This window comes from Paroedura picta, chromosome 3, assembly GCF_049243985.1.
Source record: "Paroedura picta isolate Pp20150507F chromosome 3, Ppicta_v3.0, whole genome shotgun sequence".
Classification (NCBI taxonomy): domain Eukaryota; kingdom Metazoa; phylum Chordata; class Lepidosauria; order Squamata; family Gekkonidae; genus Paroedura; species Paroedura picta.
In genome coordinates this window covers 171,937,695-171,965,485 of record NC_135371.1, presented here as the reverse complement: position 1 = coordinate 171,965,485, position 27,791 = coordinate 171,937,695, and the positions used below count along the sequence as shown (strand labels likewise).

The 27,791-nt window shown below is 54.4% G+C and overlaps 1 protein-coding gene across 5 annotated transcripts; it reads left to right on the top strand.

Moving 5' to 3' along the window:
* The first annotated feature begins 651 nt into the window (after positions 1–651).
* On the top strand, positions 652–27,212 carry KDM5C (lysine demethylase 5C). Of its 5 annotated transcripts, none has more exons than XM_077329585.1 (28): positions 652–1,089; positions 4,074–4,151; positions 4,735–4,857; positions 5,122–5,292; positions 5,633–5,767; positions 8,103–8,171; positions 8,603–8,726; positions 9,028–9,209; positions 10,262–10,420; positions 11,725–11,844; positions 12,058–12,216; positions 12,346–12,527; positions 14,011–14,173; positions 14,264–14,383; positions 14,571–14,765; positions 15,101–15,282; positions 16,493–16,617; positions 17,419–17,566; positions 18,451–18,547; positions 18,705–19,063; positions 19,190–19,328; positions 19,437–19,616; positions 19,715–19,855; positions 20,683–21,219; positions 24,201–24,258; positions 24,494–24,693; positions 25,807–26,010; positions 26,315–27,212. In XM_077329585.1, the coding sequence occupies exons 1-28, from the start codon at positions 667–669 to the stop codon at positions 26,318–26,320; spliced, it is 4,779 nt and encodes a 1,592-aa protein (XP_077185700.1). In that variant the 5' UTR covers positions 652–666; the 3' UTR covers positions 26,321–27,212. The 5 variants fall into 5 exon arrangements, with proteins under 5 accessions (XP_077185700.1, XP_077185699.1, XP_077185703.1 ...); XM_077329584.1 differs by having other exon boundaries at positions 20,680–21,219; XM_077329588.1 differs by lacking the exon at positions 8,103–8,171 and having other exon boundaries at positions 5,636–5,767.
* Positions 27,213–27,791: the final 579 nt, after the last annotated feature.

The following is a 27,791-nucleotide window of genomic DNA, read 5'->3' as shown; positions in this document are numbered from 1 at the left end:
CTTCCTGTTTTCTGTCCCCCGGCGCAGGCGCAATACGGCCCTTTAAACGTGCGCAAGAAGTCCCAGCTACCTCATCGCCTTGCTGCTTGAACCCTTCCGCCTCCGCTTCGGTGGGGGGGAGGGGGGAGGGACTTTTTTCTCCCCTTCCTCCCTCCCTCCCCGGCAGCCCCCGCCGCGCCCCCTTCCCCCTCGATCCCGCCTCTCCGAAGGCGACTCCCGCAGGAGGAAGATCCCCCCCCCAGACTGGCGCCGTCCGACTGGGCGGAGGCGCCTCCCGCACCTGACCGGGGAAGGGAGGGGGGGGGAGTCCCGGCGGAGGGAGACGCTTTGTTGTTGACGGGCCGCCTCAGCCAGCCGCGGAGAGTCTTGAGAAAGTCCAAGATGGCGGCGGCGGCCAGGCCGACGGGACCCGGCAGGCCCTGAGTGCGGCGCGGGGGGGGCGGCGGGCGAGCGCGGCGGCGGGCCGGGGGAGGCGGAGGGCGGGCCGCGGCGGGGGCGAGCGGAGGGCGGCGGCGGAGGGGCCCACCCGGCCCAGGGGCCCGTCCATCCCGCCCGCCGGGCCTGCGACGCCAGCCAGCCAGGCAGCGAGTGAGGGGAGAGGGGGGGGAGGGGCCGGGCATGGCCCCCTGAGGGGAAGGGGGGGGCGCGGCGGCGGCGAGGGCGAGCATGGAGCCCCGGGAGGAGCCGGGCGAGGGCGGCGGGGAGCCGGGCGCCTGGGCCGAGAAGGGGCCCCGCGGAGGAGGAGGTGGCGGAGGAGGCGGCGGCCCGGCGCGGGGGGAGCGGGCGGAGGCGGCGGACGGCGGGGAGCGCGGCCGGGCGGCCCCCAAGGCGGAGGGCGGGCGGGGCCTGCGGGCGCTGCGCGAGGCCGACCGGGGCGCGTGGGGTCCCGAGGCGGGCGAGTGGGGGGAGCGCGGGCCGCCCTGGGCCGGGGATGCCGACCCGCCCCTGCCCCCCGAGGACTTCCTGCCGCCCCCCGAGTGCCCCGTCTTCGAGCCCAGCTGGGCCGAGTTCAGCGACCCCCTGGGCTACATCGCCAAGATCCGGCCCATCGCGGAGAAGAGCGGCATCTGCAAGATCCGGCCTCCTGCCGTAAGTGTCGGGGTGGGGGTGGGGGTGGGGGTGGGGGTGGGGGTGGGGGTCCTACTTTTCCAGGAAGTGTCAGGCCTGGCGTGGATCGGGGGCGGGGGGTGATGCCCATGCAGTATCCATTGGTGGTGCTGTGGGTGTTCACCCGTAAGTGCTGGGAGGCAGAGCAAAATAGGAGCCCTTCAAGACCCGCAGAGTTTTATTCAAACAAAACTTTGTGGGGCTTAATAAAACTTCATTGGTCTCAAAGGTGCCATCGGGCTCAGGTTTTGTTCTGCTGCTTCAGACCCGCTTGAATCTACTAGGAAGCAGGTTCACCTTTCGGGTGGGACACGGGGCTGAGCTTTGGCTGGTTGCTTGTGGGAGGTGGGGGCAGAAGCTAGTCAAGTCGATCATTGTAGGTTCGGAGACTATCAGAAAATCCCAGCCAAATGAATGCAAAAAGCACAAACTGAAACTCACATCTGTGGGGACTGCGGTGATGGTAAGTGAAACAGGTAGTGAGCATGGCTGCTCCATGTTTGATGGCATTGGGACCCTGGTGATGCCAGAAGAATCTGATCGACCGAGGGCAGCCGTGATTCATGGGAAGAGTGGAGTAGGTGGTGAAAGGTGGAGAGCTTTTGAGAGGCTTTTATGGTAGGAGACACCTCGGTTATCAGGTGACGGGGATGTGTTGCTTTGTGGCCGTGATTGGATAGAAGAAGTGTTGGAGGCAGCAATCCCCAGCATACAGCTGACACGGGCATTCCACTTGGGGCATAACCAGTGATAATGCGGTGATGTAGTTGGGCGTGCGGCTGGGGATGGACAGGAAATGCTGATTCTTTGCCTACATGCCACATGGGTCGGTGCAGGCGATGTAGGAGTAGGCTGAGAAGAGACCTGAACTTCAAGTTTGACTGTCAAGACCCAAAGAGATCCCTGTGACTTGGGCTGGTTATCCCAGGGGGGTTAGGATGTAGCTGCTATTCTGGGGAGGAGGCTGGTCTTTTGTCAAGTTGGGGGTCGGGTCATTTATTGCAGGGGTAGTCAACCTGTGGTCCTCCAGATGTTCATGGACTACAATTCCCATGAGCCCCTGCCAGCAAACCCTCGCAGGTGCTCATGGCAATTGTAGTCCATGAACATCTGGAGGACCACAGGTTGACTACCCCTGATTTATTGCCTCAGCCTCTTGAAGATGCTCTTCCCTACGCCCTACATTTTGGCAACTAGGCCTCACCTTTAAGGTACATTGGAGCAGCATTGCTGGTACTGCCAATGTGTCATCTCACAAGAATGAGCTTTAAATTATATCCTTCCTTCCTCTGTTTTTGATGTGCTCCTTAATTCTATTCCTACTGAGTTGTTTTAATGCTGGAAACCTCCTAGCTGTCAGAGCAGATTCTGAAGCTGCCTCCTTGTACCCTGTGTTGCTATTTTTTAAATAACAGTGACATGGCTGCCTGTGACAGAGTCTGTCTAGGAAGCAGCAGGGGGGGTGACAGGGAGGCCTGGAAGTATTAGGGCAACCTTGCTTCCCCAGCAGTGTTTGTGGCTCACGATAGTTGATGCTTTTGCCGGCCCAGGCAGCAGGAGTTGCTGAAACAGGGTCAGGTTTGGGGTTTCTAGCAGACGGGTCTCTCTCGAAATCCCAGTTCAGCATCTCTTGCTCTCTGGTCCCACAAAAGCACTTGGGACAGAGTCCAGTTTGCCCTTCCTCCTTTCCTGTGCTCACTGAAGAGCCATTGTGATATTTTTTGAAGCAACAGTCCCCATCCCCTGAATAGCTTTGTGCAAGAGAAGGGCCTGTTTTGTTCAACGTCATTTCCCCCGTAGGTTTCCGCAGGACTGTAAACTTTAATCCCGACTTGTTCTTGTTGTGGATACTCAGCTTAGGGGGAGATCTGGGAAACTGTCTTTTCCCTAGTTTGACTCTGGGCAACAGTATTTTGCTGGAGTGGTTTCTAGATTTTGGAAAGGATTGGGAAACACTATAAATATATAATATATAATATATAAATCCTTTCTCATTTAAGGCTTGCCAGTTAGATTTGCAAGATGCATTTAGGAGAACCTAAGGCATTGTAAATCTCTCCTGTCTTCTCAATCAGAGACTTTAATTCAGAAAAATGCAACAGTGTGATAAAGCATGTCGTCTTAAAAGAGAAGCTAGGAATTTTCCAGTTTAACCTGTCTTCTCTCAAACTCCTTTGCCTAGTTTGCTGAGCGATTGGAGACTAATAGGATATTTCTCTTAAGCTTACCGTCGTTACAAATACATGAAATTGGTTTTCTCACGGGAGTGGGAGGGAAATACGTTTGGCCGCCATCATTTTGACTCACTTCTGAAAAGGTTTTGCTAGGCAACCTTGTATCCCTCTCTCCCCCCCCCATTAGCTTTCCCTTGTCTTCTGACCTCAGCAACTGATGCTGATAAGCAGTTGCCCCACCCTGGAAACATCAGTGCTTTCAGCATCAGGAGAGTAGTTCTGGCCCAGCCAGTGCCCTAGACTAGAGGAAGAATATTTGCAGATCAGTTAAAGATGAGCAGACTGTGTCCCATGCTTCAGTTGGCCTGCCCGACCCTAGCAGCCAAGAAGAAGAAGAAGAAAGAGAGAGCACATTACAGCGCATCATATGTTTATGCTTCACTAGTGTGCATCCATACGTAAACCCAGGTCTCTTCAAATGTCAGCTCATCACACTTCTGGGTCACAAGGCATGTTCCCGTGTAAAAGAAGGGTCTTTTCCCTGTTTGTCAAGTTTTCTGTGTCCATCTCCCTAACCTCTTCTTGTTCATAAATCCATGGGGCTAGAAGTTTGAGTTGGGATCCTGCAAGGTTCCGCTTCCGGTTTTTATTCTTGGCCTTGTGTTAGAGCACACACAGAAGACAGGGCTAAATGTGTGTGATATTCTTGCTGGGTGCAGTTTGTGTCCTTTGTGTTGTGTGTGTAGCGCATTGTGGTCCTAATCAGTGCCGCCTTTTCTCCCTCTTCCCCAGGACTGGCAGCCTCCATTTGCTGTGGAAGTGGATAACTTCCGGTTTACTCCACGGATACAGAGGCTCAATGAATTGGAGGTGAGGTGAAGCTGCAGGTGTGATGCTATTGGGCATATTTCCCAAGGGCCATGTAAGCCTCGCAGGTGGGGAGTTCCAGAGCAGGAGGATGAGGGGAACATGCCAGCACAGAAACGGCACACCGAGCAAAACCCACAAGCCAAGGCTTCCTTTATGGCAGTGGTTCTCAACTGGGGGGCCGGGATCCCTTTGGGGGTCGAACGAAAAGGGTCGCAGCAAGGCGAGCAGTTTGGCTGGGGTAGATTGAGATAGAGCGTCCGTCTGTCTGGAGCAGCGGAAAGGAACAAGATCGGCCTGGTGGGACAAGAGGCAGAAGTGAACTGAGAAACCACTTTTCTTGGATGCTTTAGGATGCTTTGGGCTGATCCTGCGTTGTTGAGCAGGGGGTTGGACTAGATGGCCTCTATGGCCCCTTCCAACTCTATGATTCTATGAAAGTTGGCGGCAGCTTGACGCCATGCGAGCAAACTGAAAAGGCAGCAGTTGGTGGGTGCAAGGTGCCGTTCCTGTGAGAGACTCTTGTTATATAAGCCGTTGATTGAGGCAAGATCCTGACTGCAGTGTGTTGCACACACATTGCCAGGCACAGACCAGGGTGAAACTGAACTATCTGGACCAGATTGCGAAGTTTTGGGAGATCCAGGGCTCTTCACTGAAAATCCCCAACGTTGAGAGGCGGATTCTTGATTTGTACAGCCTGAGCAAAGTAAGTTGGAAGTGAATTCTTCCCTGAGACAAAGGAGGGCGGCTCATGCTTTTAAAGCCTGGGGGGGGGGCTTGTTTCATGGCTGCCTTTGGTGGGTGTCAACAGGGGCGACTGGGCAGCTGAGAGTGGAACTAGGGGGAATGCGAGTCATGATTTGGAGCCGGGTTTTGAGGGAGATAAGCGTGCTTGAATGTGGAGTCGCTCGGATTGAGCAATACCTGCAGAGCTCGGGAGGCTTGCTTACTTCTCTGTTTCCCGTTTCAGATCGTGATGGAGGAAGGTGGCTACGAAGCCATCTGCAAGGATCGCCGGTGGGCGCGAGTGGCCCAGCGCCTTTCCTACCCATCGGGAAAGAACATCGGCTCTCTCCTCCGCTCTCACTATGAGCGCATCATTTACCCTTACGAAATGTACCAGTCGGGAGCCAACCTGGTGGTAAGTGGCAGCCCCCTCCTGTAGGAACACCCTCATGCGTGCGCTTCTTTGACCTTCCATATCCTGCCTCGGCGACTCTGGGGCCTAAAAGGGACGTCTCAGATGCTCGTAAGGACTGGTCCCCTTGGCTTTGGTTTCGTATTCTGGGAAGCCAGTTCTTGGTGGACGGGACGGGACGGGACAGGACGTTGAGTTGCACGGAGGTACCAGGTCTTCCCTGGCCGTCAGGGTTTCATCGCTCCCACAGCAGGGATTCGCACCTCATCCCGCACCTTCTGGTTTCTGCTCCTGGCGAGTGCAGTCAGGATGTTCACTCCGCTTTAATGCTGCTCTCTCCCAGCAGTGCAACACCCACCCGTTTGACAGCGAGGAGAAGGACAAGGAGTATAAGCCGCACAGCATCCCGTTGCGCCAGTCTGTGCAGCCCTCAAAGTTCAACACCTATGGGCGCCGAGCCAAGCGTCTGCAGCAGGAGGTGAGTACAGCGCGCATCTCTTGCTGTCGTTGCTGCTTTTGTTGTGGGTTTGGGGAACCCCTGGCTCCTGGGACTGTGGGGCACACGCCCCCTTCTTGATTCTGAATGTATTCCTGGCCCTGCTTCATCACATCCCTCCGTTCCAAAGTCAGATTGTCATCCTGAGCTTGGTTGATGGTCAGAATTGCTTCAGCCTTTCCCCTGACCTCTCTGGAGCAAAGCACCCAATTGAAGAAGAAGAAGAGTTAGTTCTTATTTGACACTTTTCTCTCCCCGAAGGAGCCTCAAAGCAGCTTACAGTCTCCTTCCCATTCCTCTCCCCACAACAGACACCCTGTGAGGGAAGTGAGGCTGAGAGAGCTCTGATATCACTGCTCAGTCAGAACAGTTTTATCAGTGTCGTGGCGAACCCAAGGTCACCCAGCTGGCTGCATGCGGGGGTGTGCAGAATCGAACCCGGCATGCCAGATTAGAAGTCTGCACTCCTAACCACTACACCAAACTTGCTGGGGAAGTGACCCATACCTGGAATTGTGGGTGTCCCACCCTTTCCGTCAAATGGATTTTGCCCCACCTTTTTCCCTCCTCCATCTTTATGAGCTGACAACCTGTTATGAAATCGTGTCTGCCTACTTTGATTCTCTGAACGCTTGCTTTTTGTTCTGTTAATGGTTGTGGTAATCCAGCTGAATCAGATGGTTGTAGCTTGCTCACTAGGAGAAATGGGCCTTCGGTACCCTTGAGTGGGGATAATTTATCTGTTCGTTTCCTTCGTGCATCAACTCACCTTTCTCCCCAGTGAGGACTCAAAGTGACTTACGTAATTTCTCCTTCATTTGCTCCTTGCAAACAACCCTGTGAAGTAGGCTGGGCTGATAGTTTGTGACTGGCCCAAGGTCACCCAGGGAAGTTTCATGGCCAATTGGGGATTTGAACTTGGCTTCCTTATAGAATCATAGAGTTGGAAGGGGCCATACAGGCCATCTAGTCCAACCCGCTGCTCAACGCAGGATCAGCCCTAAGCATCCTAAAGCAATTCTTGATTCTAGTCCTAACAGGATGCTATACCACTGTCTGGCCCGTGGGTGTGCACGCTCTCTCTCTCTCTCTCTCTGACAAACAATGTTTGAGTCCCATGGCACCTTTAAGACTAACAAAGTTTTATTCAAAGTATGAGCTTTTTTACGCATGCACACTTCACCGGGTATCTTACCTTGAACAAAACTTGGTCGATCTTGAAGGTGCCACTGGACTCCGACTTTATCCTGCTGCTTCAGGACAACACAGCGACCCCACCTTGAATCTCTCTCCGACGGGTCAGCGTCTGCTGAAGGAGCTTCCTCCTGGGTTCTGTTTCCAGGTCTATAACAGAAGAAATCACTAGTTACAGCAAATCTGTTCTAATCTTTCCCTCCCAGAGGTTCCTGTACCTCTTCCACTTTGGCCATGCCTGCTGCATAGAGAGAGGGTCTTTTTTTTTTTTTGCCATGATTTTTTAAACTTCTGAGTGACACAATAGTTTCTTCTTTCCCTCCTTATAGCTTAGTGAGGCAAGAAGGGAGCCGGGCCCACACCTGCAGTGAAGGTAATGGCTCAGTCTCTGTAGAGCTATGCCACCTCTACAAGGTTATGCCCTTGCAAAACCAGTGTGGTGTAATGGTTAAGAATGGAGGACTCTAATCTGGAAAAACCAGATTTAATTCCCCACATCTTCTTCACGTGAAGCCAGCTAGTTGACCTTGGGCCAGTCAGAGCTCTCTCAGAACTCTTAGCCCCACCTCTACCTCACAAGGTGACGGTTGTGGGGAGAGGAAGGGAAGGCAATTGTAAGCTGTTTTGAGACTCGTTCGGGTAGAGAAACAGCAGGGTGTAAAAATCAGTTCTTCTTCTTGACATTAATCAGTCGCCAGCTTATCGCCCTCTCTGGAATCAATTGCCGGCAGTGGATTGGAGAATCCCCAATTTGCTTTGGAAAGGGTGACACACCCCTCTGCCTCAACTCCAGCTTCCTTCTCATCAGACGGCTTAAGGATGCTTTCTTATCACTTAATTCTCATACACTCCGTAAATTAGGATCCAGAATAATCTCCTAGCTCCTCTTGTGAGCTTTTGCATAAATGAGATCCCACATTTCCCTTCATTACAGAGTTCCCATATATTGGCTTGTTAGCGGCTTTTGTTTCTAGGCGTCCGCTCAAAAGGAGTCATGTCCGTCTCCTCCAGTGTGATGCAGCGATACCTCCCCTCCTTTGTGCCTCTCGTCGACACCTGGCTACATTTGTTGTCGTCCAGCTGTTGACTCCCTCTCCCCGCGCATTTTGTCATCCTCCTACAGGAAGCTGAAACGTGTCCTGAGTCTGTCAGCGCCCCTCCTATGTTGCCTGACCAGGCACCTCGAGCATGGGTACTGTTCCCGTTCTGTCCGTTACGCCTGCCCCTGTCTCTGTTTGCCGTGTTTACTCACCCTGCTGTGTGGCTGGAAGTCCAGAGGCCGCCTGAAAAATGGAGCTGTGGCTTGAGGCAACTCTGCGTCCTAACTTAACCTTGCTTCACTTTGCTTCTGTTTGCAGTGCATTCTGGGCATGTCTCACCGTTGAGATGTCTCTAGCTAGGACCTCTGCTCCACAACCAGATCAGTTTCCTTTCCCAAGAACTGATTGGGCACTCTCTCTCAGCATTATCAAACCTGCCTTTGCAAACCGTTTCTTCCTCTTCTTCTCGCCCTGACTACGTACTTGCTGTGGCTTTCTTTTGCGGACGTTTTGTCACGGGTCTCGGCAGCGTCCTCGAGCGCCGGCGGCTTCACGTCCGTCTCCCATTCTGTCTCCCTTATAGCCGGAGCCAACCGAAGAAGACATCGAGAAGAACCCAGAGCTGAAGAAATTGCAGATCTACGGAGCCGGCCCCAAAATGATGGGCTTGGGGCTCGTGGCCAAAGACAAGAACATGCGCAAGAAAGGTAGGAATAGCAATTTGGTTGCAGTTTCAGGCGGCCAAGGAAGAGGAGCCCTCCATGTCCCACTGCAATCTGTCCCACAGGAACGTGAGCGTTGTGCTTTCCAGGGAGATGTGGCAGAGCTCTTTGTCCTCTCTCTAGTTGCAATTGAGTGGATTGAAAACTTGCACATTGTTATTTAGTGGGATTGCCCAAGCCGTCTGTATAACAGTTGCGCCTAGTGGGCTACATTAGGTTATATTATGATACGCTTCCTGTGTGTAATGCTGCCATACGTAACACAACAAATAAATCCCCACTGCAGACAAGGAGATGCCCGAGTGTCCTCCTACCGTCATAGTGAAAGAGGAGGCCCCCGTTCCCGAGACCAAGCTGGAGCCCATCTCTCCCCGTGGCTATGCAAGCATGAAAGAGGAGCTGCGGCACAGTCCAGAGCCTTGCACCAAGATGACGATGCGTCTGCGTCGCAACCACAACACTCAGTTTGTAAGTGAAAGCCCCCTCCTCGGTCTTTTCCATGCGCCCTCTGTTCTCTCTCCTCTTTTAAAATTTGCTTCAAACATTTTTTAGCTGTCTGTCTTCTGTGCACAGCTCAGGGTGGCTTACAAAATAAGTATGTGTTAAGAAAAAATGAAATTTTAAATCACAACTCAGGGACTCCTTGTAAACTTGACCAGACTTGCTCCTTAACAAAACTGTCTTGCTGAAGATAGAAAGTGTGGGAGCCAGCCACACCTCCCTGGAGAGGTTGTTCCGTGATCGTGAGGCTGCCACTGAAAAAGCCCTTTTTTGTGACCCCCCCAATTAATAATAATAATAATAGTTGGTTCTTATATGCCACTTTTCTCTACCCGAAGGAGTCTCAAAGTGGCTTACAGTCGTCTTCCCTTTCCTCTCCCCACAACAGACACCCCGTGAGGTGGGTGAGGCTGAGAGAGCCCCGATATTCCTGCTCTGTCAGAACAGCTTTCTCAGCGCTGTGGTGAGCCCAAGGTCACCCAGCTGGCTGCATGTGCGGGAGCGGGGAATTGAATTCGGCTTGCCAGATTAGAAGTCTTCACTCCTAAGCACTACACCAAGCTGGCTTCTTTGATCGATTGAACGGACAGGAAGGGTCTCTCTCCGTGATCTTAATTCCGGGGCGTGAACAGAAGGGGGAAGACAGTCCTTCAGGTCCCCAAACTTCGGAGAGCTTTAAGGGGGTGCTCTACCTCAGGCAGCCAACCAGTTGGGCTGGCACTGAACCGAAGCGGTCGTATCCGTTGATGGTCTCAGGATCCTCTCCGTATGGGTTGATACATCCACCTTGCCTAATCCTGGGGAACACCACAGAGAAAGCCTCCTGCTCATGGTACCCTTAGCTCCTCTGCCTGCTGGGGTGGAGAAAGACCGACGGGTCCCTGTGGCTCGGAGGTTTCCTCTTCCTTGGAAGGACCCAGTGCCAGAGGCTGTCCAGGAAGCAGCGCTGGCTGTAGGTTTCTCCGGCCATCGTGGTCATCGTGCGGCGAGTCTCAGGCTCGGTGTCCGTGGTCTTCCAGATCGAGTCTTACGTTTGTCGGATCTGCGCCCGGGGGGACGAGGACGACAAGCTGCTGCTGTGCGACGGCTGCGACGACAACTACCACATCTTCTGCCTCCTGCCGCCCTTGCCGGAGATCCCCAAAGGGGTCTGGAGGTGTCCTAAATGCGTTATGGCGGTAAGGAGGGGGCCTGCCTCTGGCTGCCCTAGTAGGCCCCCTGCGTGTTTTGCTCTGCGGTGTCTGCTTTATATTTTATTTATTATTGACTGCCCTGTCTCGTGGTTTACAGTAGAATAAATGATAAAATTCATTCGTATATAAAGATATAAATTTAAATGCATTAAAGCGAATATAAACAGTTGCCCGCTTTCCTATCATGGGAGAGAAAGGGGGGCTCACGCGGATGGTCCATCGCTGCTCATCTTTTGGGTTCTGAGAGGGGAGGCCGATAGATCCGATAGCTTTCGGCCTCGACCGTAGACCTGGCAGAATAGCTCTGTCTTCCAGTCTAGGAGCTCTGGGCTCAGTTGGCATAGCATTCCACCTAGTCCTGGTAGAAACCAATTTGATTTATTTTGGGGCTGGGGATCCTAAGCAGATTCTGCTGGCTAGCTCTGAATGCTTTCTGGGGGACATTGTGGGAGAAGGCGGTCACTGACCGTTTAGGGCAGGGGTAGTCAAACTGCGGCCCTCCAGATGTCCATGGACTACAATTCCCAGGAGCCCCTGCCAGTGTTCGCTGGCAGGGGCTCATGGGAATTGTAGTCCATGGACATCTGGAGAGCCGTAGTTTGACTACCCCTGGTTTAGGGCTTTAAAAGTAAGAACTAAGATCTTAAACCAGATCCAATCGCCATTCTGGAGCCAGTGCAGCTGGGTGAGGACAGGCCCTCCCAGAGGTCCCGTTAAGGGCCTGTGTAGTCTGGACCTGTTGAAATTTCTGGGTCAGTCTCAAGAACATTCCTTCATAGAGCGAGTTACAGTAATCCATCCTGGAGGTGACGCATGGATCACAGTGGCTCAGCTGGGTGTAGACCAATGGGCACTAGTCGTTGGGCCTGGCGAAGGTGATAAAGCACCTGGCGGGTGACATTCGTGACCTGGGCCTCCATAAATCAGGAGGCATCCAGAATCACACCCTGATTTGTTCTTTACCCATTGTTCTTTACCCATTGGCGTTTGGGTAGCGTACTCAGGAGAATCGTAAGATTTTCTGGCAGCCGGGCAAGAGACATTGGGAAGTGGCTTTCCATTCCCATTCCCCATGACGTGACCCTCGTTCTCCTGGGAAGTCTCCCATCCAAATGCTCGCCAAGGTCAACCTGCCTTGTTTCCAGACATCTTGACAAAATTGGGCGTGGCTAGATGCCTAGACTCTCGGATTTCTAAGGGTCTAACACACGAGCCTGATGATTGTTGCTCAGGTAATTGTTTGTTCCTGGACTCTGCTGCTTCATTCCCCCATCCTCGTTTCTTCACAGGAGTGCAAGCGGCCCCCGGAGGCTTTTGGCTTCGAGCAGGCCACACGCGAGTACACGCTGCAGAGCTTCGGAGAGATGGCCGATTCCTTCAAAGCTGACTACTTCAACATGCCCGTCCACGTGAGTTCTGGTCTCCTCGTCCTGAACTAGCAAATACCCTCATCGGTCACATCTCGGCAGGGAGTGGTCCACCAGAGCCTGAAAGCAAAGGAGAGCCTCCTTCTGTCTTCTCCGGCGGGTTCAGCCCCGCTGTGCCGCTTTGCCGTGCGGCTGCCAGCTCTCGGGGATTGCACCCTCTGACACCCCGACTCTGTCCTTTGCCCCGTTCCCCAGATGGTGCCGACGGAATTTGTGGAGAAAGAGTTCTGGCGCTTGGTGAACAGCATCGAAGAGGACGTGACGGTGGAGTACGGGGCCGACATCCATTCCAAGGAGTTTGGAAGCGGCTTCCCCATCAACGACGGCAAGAGGAAACTCTCCCCGGAGGAGGAGGTGCGTTACGCCCTCGCTGCGACACCAAACCTCCAACAGTGGGAGCCTCTTCTCTATTGCTCCTCCACTCAAGGCTAGTCCGTCTTCCCAGCTGCACCGTCTTTCTCACCCCCGTGCCTGTGATTGCAGGAATATGCGGCCAGCGGCTGGAACCTCAACGTGATGCCCGTGCTGAAGCAGTCAGTGTTATGCCACATCAACGCCGACATCTCAGGCATGAAGGTGCCCTGGCTCTACGTGGGCATGGTCTTCTCTGCTTTCTGCTGGCACATCGAAGATCATTGGAGTTACTCCATTAACTACCTCCATTGGTGAGCCATCCGGGGAACAGGGAGAAGCAGGGCTGCTCTGTTGGGCGGGGCTTGGCAAGCCCAGAGTGTCAGACAAGGATCACGGGGAACCAGGTCCAAATCCTCAGTGCTGCGGAATCTCATTGGCTGATCTTGGACCAGTCGCACACTCTCATCCTAACCTACCTTGCAAGGTTGCTGCGAGGATAAACCTGGAAGATGGAGTAAAACGTGGGATTTGCTGCCAGAGGGTGCTGTGACGGCCACAGGAATAGACCGCTTCAAAAGGGGATTGGATTGATCTTTCCTCTGTGGCTCTAACACCATGGTGGCTCAAGGGAGCCTCAATATTCAGTGGCAGTCAACCTTTTTACCATTTAAGAAATGAGGGGAAAAATAAAAGTTGAAAATAGGCGCAGTTATGATTGTACACAGAATCATAGAGTTGGAAGGGGCCACACAGGCCATCTAGTCCAACCCCCTGCTCAACGCAGGATCAGCCCAAAGCATCCTAAAGCATCCAAGAAAAGTGTGTATCCAACCTTTGCTTGAAGACTGTCAGTGAGGGGGAGCTCACCACCTCCTTAGGCAGCCTATTCCACTGCTGAACTACACCAAACGATAAGTTTTACTATTTGCCGTTAAAAGCAACGTTTATACCACTATCATAATAAGGGCTATCCATATAGGATATTGAGTTAAACATTACACTGCAATTGACCTTGACTTCTTCTGCATCACATGCAGAAGGTCCCAGGTTCAAGCTGTGGCATGTCCAGGTCAAAGGACCAGGTAGGAGGGGATGGGAAAGACCTCTGCCTGAGTGAGACCCACTTCCTTGGACCAAGCAGCTAATTCAGTATAAGCCGCTGCGTGTGTTCGTGCACATGTGTGGCCATATACAGAGTGTGTCGTGCTGCGTACAAAAGTAGAAACACTGAGCAAAGCCTTGAAATTATGCTGTAGATCAGGCTTTCTCAGCCAGGAGTTATGAAGCCCTGGAAGGGTTTCTCGAAAGAGTAGGAGTTAATGTTGTATATTTAAAGCAAAATTGCTAAATGTTTATGGGAAATAACCAGACATGGTCACGTCCATCGCTTCCCCCCTCCCCAATGACCAGTGATGGGCCTGGAGGGGGTGGGAAGGGGAGGGGCCCCGGGTGGGCGTGTCCACAGCTCTGCTTCCCAACCCTGTTCTGCACGATCGTGCCACTTTGGGTTTTGCGAAGCCTGAAGAATGTTTCACGCCTTTCTCAACGGTAAAAAAGTTGTGAAAGTCTGCTCTTGCGTAACAGCCTTCACTGCTCTTGGACAACACTGTTGAATACAGTCTTAATGGCCATTTTGCTAAAGCCATAAGAAAGAAAATATTTCACAGGACTTTTATTTGAAAAACCAAATGGGGGGGAAGGAAACTACGTGGAAGGCAAGAACTTGCGTTTTGCGGGGTCTAATTTTCCCCGGCTTTCACCTCCTTACCTCCGGCTCGCGTTTCTGCTTTCCAGGGGTGAGCCCAAGACCTGGTATGGGGTCCCGTCCTTTGCCGCTGAACATCTGGAAGACGTCATGAAGAAACTGACCCCGGAACTGTTTGAGAGCCAGCCGGATCTGCTGCACCAGTTGGTGACGCTCATGAACCCCAACACGCTCATGGCTCACGGAGTCCCAGTGAGTCTCTTTCTTTCCTTTCCGTGCCCTTGAATCCATCCGTCACAGAGCCGGCCTGTTCCCATCGCATCTCCCTCCCTCCCCTTGCAGGTGGTCCGGACCAATCAGTGTGCCGGAGAGTTTGTCATCACCTTCCCCAGGGCTTATCACAGCGGTTTCAACCAGGGCTACAACTTTGCGGAAGCCGTCAACTTCTGCACTGCAGACTGGGTGAGTACAGAGATTCGTGCCTCGGTTCGAGGGGAACTTGCCATGGGCTACCGGACAGGAGGGAGCGTGAGCATGGGCAGCGGTTTGCGGCCGTCAGGTGTGCACACCTCTAAGACTTCTGGGAGCGTCCCCGGGAGCCAGAGTCCTTCGCTGACGGTCCTGACTGTTCCCTCCTCCCCCCTCGCAGTTGCCAGCCGGCCGCCAGTGCATCGAACACTACCGCCGTCTCCGCCGCTACTGCGTCTTCTCGCACGAGGAGCTTATCTGCAAGATGGCGGCCTGCCCTGAGAAGCTGGACCTGAACTTGGCAGCCGCCGTGCACAAGGAGATGTTCATCTTGGTGCAAGAGGAGCGCAAGCTGCGGAAGGCTCTCCTTGACAAGGTGGGGGGCCTAGGCGTGAGCGGGCGCCGCACTTATTGTCCTTTGGAAACTTATTGGCCTCTTCAATGTGGACCAGCGTAGTTTTCAAAGCGATTCGGGAAAGGGAAACCTGTGCTGTTTGCCAGCATCTGGTGACATGGCTGGCCATTTGTAGAAAGATCCTGTGCTCATGACTCCTCTGGAAGGGGGCAGAATCCAGAGAGACTCCTGGAGTCTCCTGGGTGGCTTCAGGTGAACTGTAAAATGGTCAGGGACGCGCCAGCCAGCTTGACAGCACAGACTGGTTTGGGGCATGCTACGGTGGCCCAGCAAGTTCACCTTTCCTCCCGTCCCAGGGTATCACGGAGGCAGAGCGGGAGGCCTTCGAGCTGCTGCCGGACGACGAGCGCCAGTGCGACAAGTGCAAGACGACCTGCTTCCTCTCGGCGCTGGCTTGCTATGACTGTCCGGAATGCCTCGTCTGCCTCTACCACATCGAGGACCTGTGCAAATGCCCCAGCAGCAGGCAGTACCTCAGGTGGGCAGAAAGGAGCCTCCACCTGCCTCTTGATCTAGCTGACTGCCTCCTTTCTCTGGAGAAAGAATCGGGGCACAAGGCTTATTTTTATTTTATAGAACCATAGAGTCATAGAGTGGGAAGGGACCTCCTGGGTCATCTAGTCGAACCCCCTGCACTAGGCAGGACACTCCCAACCCTCTCGCTCATCCATTTGTTTATTTATTTTATTTCTAATTCAGTTTCTGTGCCACCACCAGCTTTCCCCTAAGACAGGCTCAGGGTGGCATCAATAAAATATTGATAAATGGCTCCTCACACCCCCGCTGCCTTTGTTCACCATCAGGTTGTTCATTTTATTGGTGGAATTGTCTGGTTTGGGGCGAGAGAGTGCAGAATGAAAGAGTATTGGGCACACGATGTGCAACAGTTGAGGGCTAACAACAAGGCATAGAGGCTGAGGCCTTCATAAGAATGTCAGAAGAGCCCTGCGGGATTGGACCAACCGTCTATCAAGTCCAGCCTCCTGTCTCACACAGTGGCCAGCCAGTTCCTCTGGACAGCCAACAACGGATGGGATAGAGACAGAGGCCTTCATAAGTACATCAGGAAAACCCTGCTGGATTAGACCAGGGTTCTACCCAGTCCAGCTTAGTGCCTCTGAAAGTGGAGGCAACCCTCAGTCCCATAGCTAGTAGCCGCCGATGGATTTGTCCTGCTCAAGTCGGCCGTGCTGCCTGGCATATGGTGCTGGGGCAGGCTGGTGAGAGCTAGTTTTTTATTAGGACCCCGTCAGAAGTTGTCTCCTAACCCTGGAACTCACAAAAATATTTACTGTCTATGAACATGGGGGTTCCCTTTCAATACCATGGCTTGTAGCCACTTCTCCATGAATCGGTCCTGCAGGGGATGGGCTCCTGTACGGCGTTGGGCAGAGGTTAACCTCTCATCAGGGCCTTTCCAGCTGATTTGTAAAGGAAACCAAAGCTGTGATTGACAGGTCTCCAACCGCTGGTTTAGTTATACCCCAGAGTCAGGGAAATTTTCCTCTTCAGTTAGGCCACAAAGGGTTTGAGCGCATCTGCCTTCAGAGGTTATAGCTGCTGGTTTAACTTTTTAAGAGATCTGTCATTCAGCAACAAGCTTGTTCATGATGGAGTTGGGCAGGCGAGCTTTTTGTAAAGCTGTACGATCAGACTAACTCCTCTTTGCTTCCATCCCCACTCCGAAGGTATCGGTACACCCTGGACGAGCTCCCGGCCATGTTACACAAGTTGAAAGTCCGAGCGGAGTGCTTCGACACCTGGGCTAACAAGGTCCGGATCGCTCTGGAAGTCGAAGACGGACGCAAGAGAAGTAAGTCGCCTGAGCTCAGTGACTTTGAAGGCGCTGGCATGTCACAAAGAGAGTGGGCTTGGTTTCTGGTGTGGCCTGGGTAGGAAGAACCCCGCGTTCCTTCTAGGCCAGGGGTAGTCAAACTGTGGCCCTCCAGATGTCCATGGACTACAATTCCCAGAAGCCCCGGCCAACGATGTCCATGGACTACAATTCCCAGAAGCCCCTGCCAGCGATGTCCATGGACTACAATTCCCAGAAGCCCCGGCCAACGATGTCCATGGACTACAATTCCCAGAAGCCCCTGCCAGCGATGTCCATGGACTACAATTCCCAGAAGCCCCGGCCAACGATGTCCATGGACTACAATTCCCAGAAGCCCCTGCCAGCATTCGCTGGCAGGGGCTCCTGGGAATTGTAGTCCATGGACATCTGGAGGGCCACAGTTTGACTACCCCTGCTCTAGGCCCTTCACTTTTAGTCTCTGCCAAAACCAGCCCGGCATGAGCAGAAGCCGCTTGTGCCGGTTGGACAGCGCTGGGCTTTTCTATCGTAAAACAGAATATGACCTTGCAGAGAAGCTAAAGGAGGCGGGCCGTATAGAAACAGAATCAGTGCAGGGACCAATCAGGGAACGGGAGCGACAGAGCAGCAAGTGGCGGGATTGGTAATCTCCTTCCCTGCTGCTAAGGAGCGAGTTCCAAAACCTGTCGAAGCCGAGATTTTGAGCGCCTTCCCCTTAGCCCCGTGCCCCGGCATCGCTAGCCAGTAGAGGCGGGGGATGGGTGCCGAAGCCCCACTGAGCCCGTCCGGTCTTTGCAGCCCTGGAGGAACTGCGTGCTTTGGAGTCGGAGGCGCGAGAGAGGAAGTTCCCCGAGAACGAGCTTCTTCACCGCCTCAAGAGCTGCTTAAGCGAAGCGGAGAAGTGCGTGTCGGAGGCCCTGGGTCTGCTGAGCAGCCAAGAAACCGGGTGAGTGGAGATCTTGGCTCTGCAGGGCGCAGGCCTGTTCCTGAGAACTGCGCTGGCAGGCAGGGATGCCGCGGTGGCCCATCCAGCAGGGCTCCGGAACGACCCTTTTCTGTGCATCCCAGCCCTCTGAGCAGCTCTGGGGCAGAAAGCCTCTCCCACTCTCCAGGTTCCGTGGACTTGGGCAGATTGTGAGTGGGTGGGCAGAAGGGACTGTGTCGGTGCTTGGCTCTTGGCGTCCTCTTTCTGGCACGGCCAGGGAAACGCCAATCATCGCTTTCGGGTCTGGAAGTGAGTTTTTCCCAGACCAGGCTGGAGGAGGGCATAGAATCATAGAGTTGGGAGGGACCTCCTGGGTCATCTAGTCCAACCCCCTGCACTGTGCAGGACACTCACAACCCTCTCGCTCATCCACTGTCACCTGCCACCCCCTTGAGCCTTCCCAGAATCAGCCTCTCTGTCAGATGGCTCTCCAGCCTCTGTTTAGAAATCTCCAAAGATGGAGAACCCACCACCTCCCGAGGAAGCCTGTTCCACCAAGAAACCGCTCTGAATGGCAGGAACCTCTGGATGTTGAGATGGAATTTAGAATCATAGAGTTGGAAGGGACCTCCTGGGTCATCTAGTCCAACTGTTCCACTGCTCTGTTAGGAACTTTTTCCTGATGTTTAGACGGATGTTTAGATGGCATTGGGGACGCTGTGGGTGGGCAGGTGGTTGTGAATTTCCTGTATTCTGCAGAGGGTTGGTCTAGATGACCCTGGAGGTCCCTTCCAACTCTGTGAGGGTCTGTAAATAATACCCTTGGAGGGTGTCAAGTTCTCCAGGCCACTAAAATTGTCTTTCTCCCCCCCCCCCCCTTGTCTTTCTCTCCCTTGCTTTTCCAGGGAAGCGTCAGTCCACATGACAGTGGAGGAATTGCGTGCCTTCCTGGAGCAAATGAGCAACCTGCCCTGCGTCATGCACCAGATCAAGGAAGTCCAGGTAGGCAAAGCCAGGCTCTGTTGCAGCCTCCCAGCCGGAGGGACCTGAGCCGGCCATTAGGAGTGCTGAACTGGGCCCAATGGGACGTGCTCCAGCGCATAACGCTGGCTGCGAACCTGGGTTCAGCCCGGACCTGACGCGTGCTTCCCCCTCCTAGGGCGTGCTGGAGAAAGTGGAGGCCTTCCAAGCAGACGTCCAGGAGGCCCTGCACGACCTCCCCGGCAACTCCCCGGAGCTTCACAAACTGCTGGCCCAGGGGACCCAGCTCGGGGTGGAGGTGCCCGAGATGGAGCTGCTGGAGAGACAGGTGCAGCAGGCGGTCTGGTTGGAGGAGGTGAAGCAGACGCTGCGCTCCCCCCAGGAGAAAGTCACCCTCTCCGTCATGCGGGCGCTCATCACCTCCGGCTGCGGAGTGGCCCCCAGCCCTGCCGTGGAAAAGGCCATGGCGGAGCTGCAAGAGCTGCTGACCATCGCGGAGCGCTGGGAGGAGAAGGCCCAGATGTGCCTGGAGGCAAGGTGAGGCTCCGTTCGGGTTGCTTCTTGTTGTCCCTTGGGGCTGGGCCGGCACCTGGGGCATGATGACGCCCACCAAGGTCCCCGCCTGATAGGTTCTACTCTTCCCCCTCCGCCCAACCCTCGCAGGCAGAAGCACCCGCCCGCCACCCTGGAGGCGATCATCAAAGAAGCTGAAAACATTCCCGTGCACCTGCCCAACATCCTGTCCCTCAAGGAGGCGCTCTCCAAAGCACAGGCTTGGATCGCTGACGTGGAGGAGATCCAGGTGCGCAGGGGCAGTGAGGGATGGGAGGCTTGGCCGCCGGATTATGGGCAGGCCCCCTTGGGGCGTTTTGCAGGCTTCGCCAACCCCGTGGCCCTCTGCTCCTCACAGAACGGGGACCATTACCCCTGCTTGGATGACCTGGAGGGGCTCGTGGCCGTGGGCAGGGACTTGCCGGTCCGCCTGGAGGAGCTGCGACACCTCGAGGTGCAAGTGGCCACCGCGCACTCCTGGCGGGAGAAAGCCTCCAAGACGTTCCTCAAGAAGAACTCCTGCTACACGCTGCTAGAGGTCAGTCCTCGCTCCTGAGCCCGTGAGGGGGGGGCAGACAGGGCAACGTGGGACAAGCCCCACGGAGCCCGGCTTAATTCCTCGGCCTCTCCTGCCAGGTGCTGTGTCCGTGTGCCGACGCCGACTCAGACAGCGTCAAGCGCACCAAATGGCAGCGGGAGAAGGAGCCGGGGCTGTACAAATCCGACACGGAGAGCCTGGGCCTGTCGGCACAAGACCTCAGAGACCCCGGTTCCGTGGTGAGCGCTGGGAGCGGGCCCCCCTCCCCAAATTGGCTATCTTGTGGTCAGATTTCGCTTCCTGAGCCTGTAAAGATTCTTGGCTCTCAGTACAGGCCTAGAGTTGGGGCTTCCAGGCATCAGATGCAAGCCAGTTCCTTGGCAAGCGCAGACACACATATATGTATTTAATTGTTAATGCATTTGGTTTAAAATCCTCAATGATTCTGCCGTGATAGGTCTTAGGAAATTGGGGGGGGGGGTGTATAGTGGGTTTTGGGTTGCGATTGGAACCTCTGGATTTGTTCTGCTTGGTAACAGTTGCTCAAGTGAAATAGAGCCTCAGGACATTGGTAATGTAGAGCCCAGCAGCCCAGCAGGAACTGCACTTGGCAAAATTATTACTCCAAATAAGACATAATAACAAGGATAAAAAACTTTCCCAGACAACACTGTTGTCAAATAGCTTCAGAATACTAATCAACAATGACCGAAGAATACAACAACCAAAATTCTAAATCATTATGATTACGATCGGGAAAGGCACCAGTTTGCAGCTTCTGAAAAGAGCCATTTTACTGAAACCAAAATCATCATAATTGTTCATAACTTTTGATTGGATTTGGTGGCTATTCAGACAATATGACAGTACAATGACAACAATATTGTTGGGAAAAATTTTATCCTTGTTATTTGGAGTCCTTTTTTCCGTTTGCAGTTCCTGCTAACAGTTATTGCCGTTGTGGAACTGTGTGTGTGTCCTTCCCCCCCCCCCCCCCACTGATGCTAGAAATCGGGAGAAATCTTCTCTTCTGCCCATTCCTGACGGTCTTGTCTTGCGCCAGCAGATCCTGGCCTTCAAAGAGGGCGAGCAGAAGGAGAAAGCGGGGATCCTCTGCCTCCGCCAGTCCAACGCGCAGAAGCCCGTGCCCTCGACGCCCTGCCCGCCAGGGGGCCAGTACTGCGTGTGTTCCCAGCCCCCAAGCCCCGCCATGCTGCAGTGCGACCTGTGCCAGGACTGGTTCCACACGGCCTGTGTGGCTTGGCCCCGCCTGGGCACCCCCCGCCCTTCTCCCGCCTGGTGGGAATGGGAAGCCAAGTTCCTGTGCCCGCTCTGCCAGCGCTCCCGCCGGCCCCGCCTGGAGACCATCCTGGCGCTGCTGGTGGCTCTGCAGAAGCTGCCCGTGCGGCTCCCCGAGGGCGAAGCCTTGCAGTGCCTGACGGAGCGGGCCATCACGTGGCAGGACCGGGCCCGCCAGCTCCTCGCCTCCTCGGAAGTCGCGGCCGCCTTGGAGCGTCTGGCCGGCCTGCGGCAGCGGCTGCTGGGGGACTCGGGCAAGGAGGCGGGAGCCCTCAAAGAGAGCAGCTGCAACGAACAGACCAAGGTGAGTGGAGGTGGAGGTGCCTCCCCTCGCCTTTCCACAGGCAGGATCCGGTGCTTGCTCTATTTTAACGGAACGCGACTTAACATATGCTGCAGTTAAACGGAAAGGGCCAGATGGGGGTGACGAGAGACAAAACTGGACCAAGAGCTTCCGAGTATTAACAGGCAGAAGACCTGTGGCGGGCGACAAGCCTGATTGGATAACGTCTCCTTTGTGCGGCTGTAGGATTGGTTGGTTAGCTCAGATCGGCACGTCTGGTTCAGCCCCGGAACCGGCGGGGGTCTCCTTGGTGTTGGCCTGCTTGGCTTGCAATGCTGGAAGCCAGAGTTTCTCTTCATTGTTGGCTAGGCTGTGGAGATGCTCTTTCCCCTTTTAGTAACAATTCTAGGCGCTGTGCCGTCTCCCCCCCCCCCCCCAATTCCATCAATTTGGTCTCTGAATCAGCGTTGTTTCCTCAGGCAGTGCTCTGAAAAAACGGGGGGTTATTTGGTACTTTTTCCTTGATCTTCCTCCCTCCCCTCTGAACACTGTGAAGGCCTATGTATCTGAAGGAGTGAGGACGTGCACAAAAAACCTGTGCCCAGAATTAAACCCTTTGAGTCTTAAAGGTGATGCGGGGCTCCGTCTTCGGTTCTCTGCTTGCTTCAGTTCTCCTTCTCCATTGCTTTTGGCCATTTCCCTGCCTCCCGACCAAATCCTGATCCATCTTGCGCCCTCTCACCCTTCCTCTCAGCCTCTTGGCTTCTGTCTCCATATGCCTCAGCTTCCTGAGCACCTTGGCATCACTTCCCAGGCTTCGATTTGTGGTTTCAAAAAAGGGTGCTTAAAAAAAAAATAAAATCCAGCTATTTCAAAATTTGGCCTGCAAGCTGTTCAGTTGTGGGATCAACTTGAATATTTAGGGGATTGTGCCAGCTTGGCCAATAGGTATCAGAGGCGTCACTGTCTGATGTTTCCTATCCTGTCTTGACTTGGCCTTCAAGTGAATCCCAGGAGAACGCTAGACTTGGAAGGGGCCGTGCAGGCCCTCTAGTCCAGCCCTCCGCCCAGGGCAGAATCAACCTCTAAAGCAGGTTTTCTCAGCCAGGGTTCCATGAACCCCTGGGGTCTCTTGATGGGTTTCCTGGATGGGCGGGAGTTAATTTTTAATTTTTTAAAAAATTAAGCTTTTAGCTGGTAATATATGGGTATGTCAACCCCCCCTCCCAAAACGGCCAATGCTGGGCCTGGAGAGGGGGGGTAGGAAGGGGAGGGCCCCCAGGTGGGCGTGTCCACAGCTCTGCTTCCCAACTCTATTCTGCACCATCACACCCCTTCTGGGCTTCTCGAAGCCCGAAGAATGTTTCAGGCGTTTCTCAGTGGTAAAAAAAGTTGATCAAGGCTGCTCTGTGACACGTACCTGTGAAAAGTGTTTGTCCCGGTGCTGAAGACTGCCAGGGACCCCTAGAGCTTGCCACTAGGCGTGGGCATGAACCAGGGAAATGTGGTTCAGTTGATTCATGGCATGAATCATGAACTGCTACAGTCTTTTAGGAGCCAAATGAACCAGTTCAGTCTGAGGCAGAGTAGAACAACTCGATGTGCTACGGACTCTCTCCTCACAAAGTTCCTCCCCCTGACTGTCCTCTTAACTGCTCTCCAAGATGGGTGAGGTTTAGAGATATGGGGTCCAAGTTACGGCCTCCTAAAGAAAGTACCCCCAGGAAAGTGCTTTCTAGGGAAATTACAGCTCCATGTTCAGGAGTGTATAGAACAGACCCTGTGCAAGTGAGAGACATGAAACTCACAGGGGACCTCCCCCTGATGCTCTTCTACCTGCCCTCCAAGTGAGGTGCAGATTGGACTTTGGAGATCTGAGTTATATTTCTCCCCAAAGGAGATGCCTCCAGAAAAATGCTTAAGAACACAAGGGAAGCCATGTTGGATCAGGCCAGTGGCCCATCCAGTCCAACCCTCTGTGTCACACAGTGGCCAAAACCCAGGGGCCATCAAGAAGGCCACCTGCTAGGCTAGATCTCCAGAAGCACTCTCACTGTTGTTTTTGGGGAAATGTCAGGTGTAGTTTCAGAAGTGCAAAGCTACACCCATCAAACACACAGTAGTGGTGTTTCCCAGGGTGAAGAATTCTCCCCCTCCACACACACACATGGTTTCTTTGAAGTGGGTGTGTTGTTTGATGAACATTTTGACTGGAGACCACCTGTCTGGAGCTGTATTAACCTCACAAACTGCCTGAAAAGTGTGTAGAAAGTTGGTGCTGGTTGACCTGCCATGAATTTCAGTTTATGAATTATGAACCGGCCAGAATTTATCGAGGACTTCAGCTCATGAGCCGGTTTCTGCCCATCCCTACTCTCTGCTTCCCTCAACAGCTGTTTCACCGTTGAGCTACTCAATACTTTTCTAACATCCAGCCACTACCTTTCCACCTGCAATTTAAGCCCATTCTTGAAATGCTGCCACTTAGTGGAGGGCAGGGAGCGGTTCCTACTAACAGTAGAAGACACAGGGTCCACATTCACAGGTTTAAACTGGCAGCCTTCAAGCAGGAGCTGGACATAGACTTATCCTGTATGCTACAGGTTGATCCTGCATTGAGCAGAGGGTCGGACCAGGTGGCCTGTAGGGCTGCTTCCAGCTCTATGAAACCAACTAAGTCCCTCGCTCCCAAGTAGAGAGTGATAGGGACCCTTGCCGAACGGGGGGAGGGGAGTGGGCTATATATTTATTAACTGCCATCTTGGTATTGTGTTTTAACTATGTTTTACTGTTTTTTTTTTTAATTGTATTCACGGACCTGGTTAAATGGCAGGAGACATTTGAGAGCGGCGGTATATAAATATAAATAAATAAATACATTAAATAAATGATTCTGTGAGCCTTGGAAGGCCCTTGTACCACCTGCAGGCTTGTGGGGCTCCATGTAATTTGTGACTCACAAGTACCTTTCGTCTCTCATTTTCCATCTCCTCCCCCTCCAGGTTTCCTTGGAGAACGGAGACTCCACAGCCCCCGAGAAGAACAGCTCCTGTGCCTCAGGTATTACTCTCAGGGTTCTACCTTCCCTGTTTCTCTCGGGAGATGGAGGGAACCGAGTGAGTTCTTGGGGGCCATGGAGGCCGTGGCAGTTTTATTTCAAGCCCCCTGGCCTCCCCCCCCCCCCCCCCGATACAGAGCCTGTGGGGAAGATGAGCCGGGGAGGGCCACTCGATTCTGGTTGCTTCTCACTCTCCCTTTACCCCCCCCCCCCCCGCCATCCCGTACCGGCATGCAGACCTGGAGACGCTCTGCTCGTACCTGCCGCGGCTGCAGGGCCCGGTGCTGGAGCTACCGGAGGCCGCCCGTCTCTCCCTGGAGGAGCTGCTAATGGAGGGGGACCTTCTGGAGGTGACGCTGGACGAGAGCCAGAGCATGTGGCGCCTGCTGCAGGCTGCCTGCGCCCCCCACCTCGACAAGTTCCGCCAGCTGCTCGAGGTGAGCCGCTTTTGGGGGCTGTTGGGAGGCGGGGCAGATCCTGACGATTGGTGGACAGCCCGGCCAGTGTGCTTCTGTCCATGTGCAGCCCCGTGAATTCATTACAGCGGGGGTCACCAACCCCCAGTCCGCAGCCCGGTGCCGGGCCGCGAAGGCCACGGTACCGGGCTGCCAGCAGTCGCGCCTGCCTCCCCCCGCCCACAGCGAGAAGGAAGAGAAGAGGCAGGCGCAGACGCCGGCACGCCAGCGACACAAACGCGAATGCGTGCAGTTGCCCCTGCTGTAGGTTTGGGAGACCCCCCCACCATAAGGTTTCCAAGACAAGAGGCACCAGGGTTGGTTTGCCATTGTCTGCCCTTCGCATCATAACCCTGGTCTTCCTTGGAAGTCTCCCATCCAAATACCAGCCGGGGCTGGAGCTGCTTAGCTTCTGAGGTCGGATGGGGTCAGGCTAGGCTGGACTATCCAGGTCAAGGCATGAAGTCTAAAGGGCTACTAGACGCTAACCTAACAGTTCTACTGCTGACCAACACAGCCCAGCTCTGAAACGGCAACATGACATTCTTCAGAAATTCAGACAATGGCTGTACCAAAAGAAGAAGAGGTGGTTCTTATATGCTGCTTTTCTCTGCCTGAAGGAGTCTCAAAGCGGCTTCCATTCGCCTTCCCTTTCCTCTCCCCACAACAGACACCCTGTGAGGTGGGTGAGGCTGAGAGAGCCCTGATATTACTGAAGAAGAAGAAGAAGAAGAGTTGGTTCTTAGATGCCACTTTTCTCAAAGGGGCTTACAATCGCCTTCCCTTTCCTCTCCCCACAACAGACACCCTGTGAGGTGGGTGAGGCTGAGAGAGCCCTGATAAAGCTGTCCTGACTGAGCAGTGATCAGGGCTGTGGTGAGCCCATGGTCACCGGCTGCACATGGGGGAGCGCAGAATCGAACCCGGCTCCCCAGATTAGAAGTCCGCCCTCCCAACCACCTACACCAAACTGGCTCCACTTCCTTACCCGCTTGCCGCGTGGGAGATCATTTCCCCAATTTTCCAACCAGCGCCTGACCACATGCCGCGGGCGAAAAGGGCGGGATCACTGGTTCCTTCTTTTTTCATTTCCAGCTGGAGCAAGCTGAGCGGCGAGCTGCCCGTGGGCGGGGCCGAGACGCGGAGCGGCGGCGGAAGCGCAAGACGGAGCGCGGCGACTACCCGACCCTGCCCAAGGAGGAGCTAGAGCCAAAGAAGATCCGGGGGGCAGACCCAGCGCCGCCCCAGGGCGGAGCTCCCCCTGCAGCAGGCACAGATTGCAGCCACAATGGAGTTGGGGTAAGGCAGGGGCCGTGGGGAAAGAGCGGGCGTCCCGAGGCGGGGGAGGGGAACGGAGCATGGCCACGGACAGGGGGAGCATGGACCGGTGGCAGGAGCAGGGGAGCGGAGGAGAGGATGGAAGAAGCCTGTGCACAGTGCTCGTTGATTTAAAAAAGAATTATCTTCCTGGCTGCTCGAGGCTGATCCTGCATTGAGCAGGGGGTGGGACTAGATGGCCTGTCTGGCCCCTTCCAACTCTATGGTGCTAGGATTTTTAAACGCCATGGATGTCCGTAGTAACCCCCCGCCTCTTTCCTAGTAGTTGTGACAGCTGGACGATGCCTGGATTTCCCCTTCCTGGACTGTACTGCACTGCAAGGGACTCTGGCAGCCCCACGTCACCCTGTCGGTTTGACTCGCACTCTGCATGGGGGGGGCTCCCGGCCCCGGAAGCTGGGGGGGGCTGCAGCTTCCCACCCCCCACTCCCCCTCTGGGACTCCGCACTGGCCCTGCACCAGACTCTTTTCAGACGATGTAATATTTTCATTTTTTCTTTTTTTCCTTCCTTTTGTATTGTTGATACCTCGGCAGGGGGAAGGTGTGGCAGGGGGGAAGGAAGGAAGGAAGGGGTCGCCGGCACAGGGCCTGACCGTTTGCCCCTCGGCGAAAGCAGTAGAGAGCCCCGCCCTGCTGCTGGGAGAACTAGCGCCTTGTGGGGGACTGCCAGCGGGCAGACAGCGGTGCGCACCAGGCTCCTCCTCCTTTCGGGCAGCGAAAGGAGCCAGGCACCCTCCTGAGGGAGGGCCGCGTCCTCGTACCAGCATTCCCTGGACACTGATGGGGATGGCACCCCCCTGTTGGACAGAGGGGCAGCTCTCCTGAAACACACCTGAACCCCTCTAGTATCTGTTGGGTTTTATAGGAACCGGGGTAACCACTTTGTTCTTTTATTTTGGGGGGGGGGTGGCGGGGAAGGGCAAAGGATCTTCTAGCTCCACTCCAGCCTCTTCTCCGCTGTCCCCTTCCCACCCACCCCCCAAACTCTCCCCCCCCCCAGCTGCCTCAGGCTCTGACACTAAAGTCTTTTGTCTCTCTTTTTAGTGTTTTTTTCCCCTTTCTTTTCTCCAGCAGGGGGAGGGTGGGTTGTTGGGGGTTAGGGCAGGGTGTGTTATTTTATTGTATTATGATTTTTTTATTATTATTAAACTTTGGAGGTTAATGAAGTCTGCTCTGATTTCGGGAGAGGTGGGGCGGCGGGCAGCAGCTCAGTGGCAGAACTCTGCTTGGCATGCAGGAATTCCCCAGTTAAATGGACCAGGCAGGAGGGGATGGGAAAGACCTTGACCTGAGACCCTGGCTCAGTGGCAGAGCCTCTGCTTGGCAGGCAGGAGGTCCCAGGTTCTATCCCCGGCATCCTCAGTTAGAAGGACCAGGCAGGAGGGGATGGGAAAGACCTTGGCCTGAGACCCTGGCTTAATGGCAGAGCCTCTTCTTGGCCCACAAGAAGTCCCAGGTTCAATCCCCAGCATCTCCTGATGACCTTGATGCTCTGTCTTCTCGCTGCTTGAGAGGCAACAGAAGGCTCCTTCTTAAATTACCACAGCAATGGCCATTCTGGAGCCAAGAAGGCATTTTCCTCCCGAACTGATTAGCCCAAGGGTCCTGGTTTTTATTATATATTTATTTATATTTATTGCCTTCCTCTAGGCCACTGATTCTCAACCTGGGGGTTGGGACCCCTTTGGGGGTCAAACGTCCCTTTCACAGGGGTCGCAGCAGGGTGAGCATCTTGGTGGTG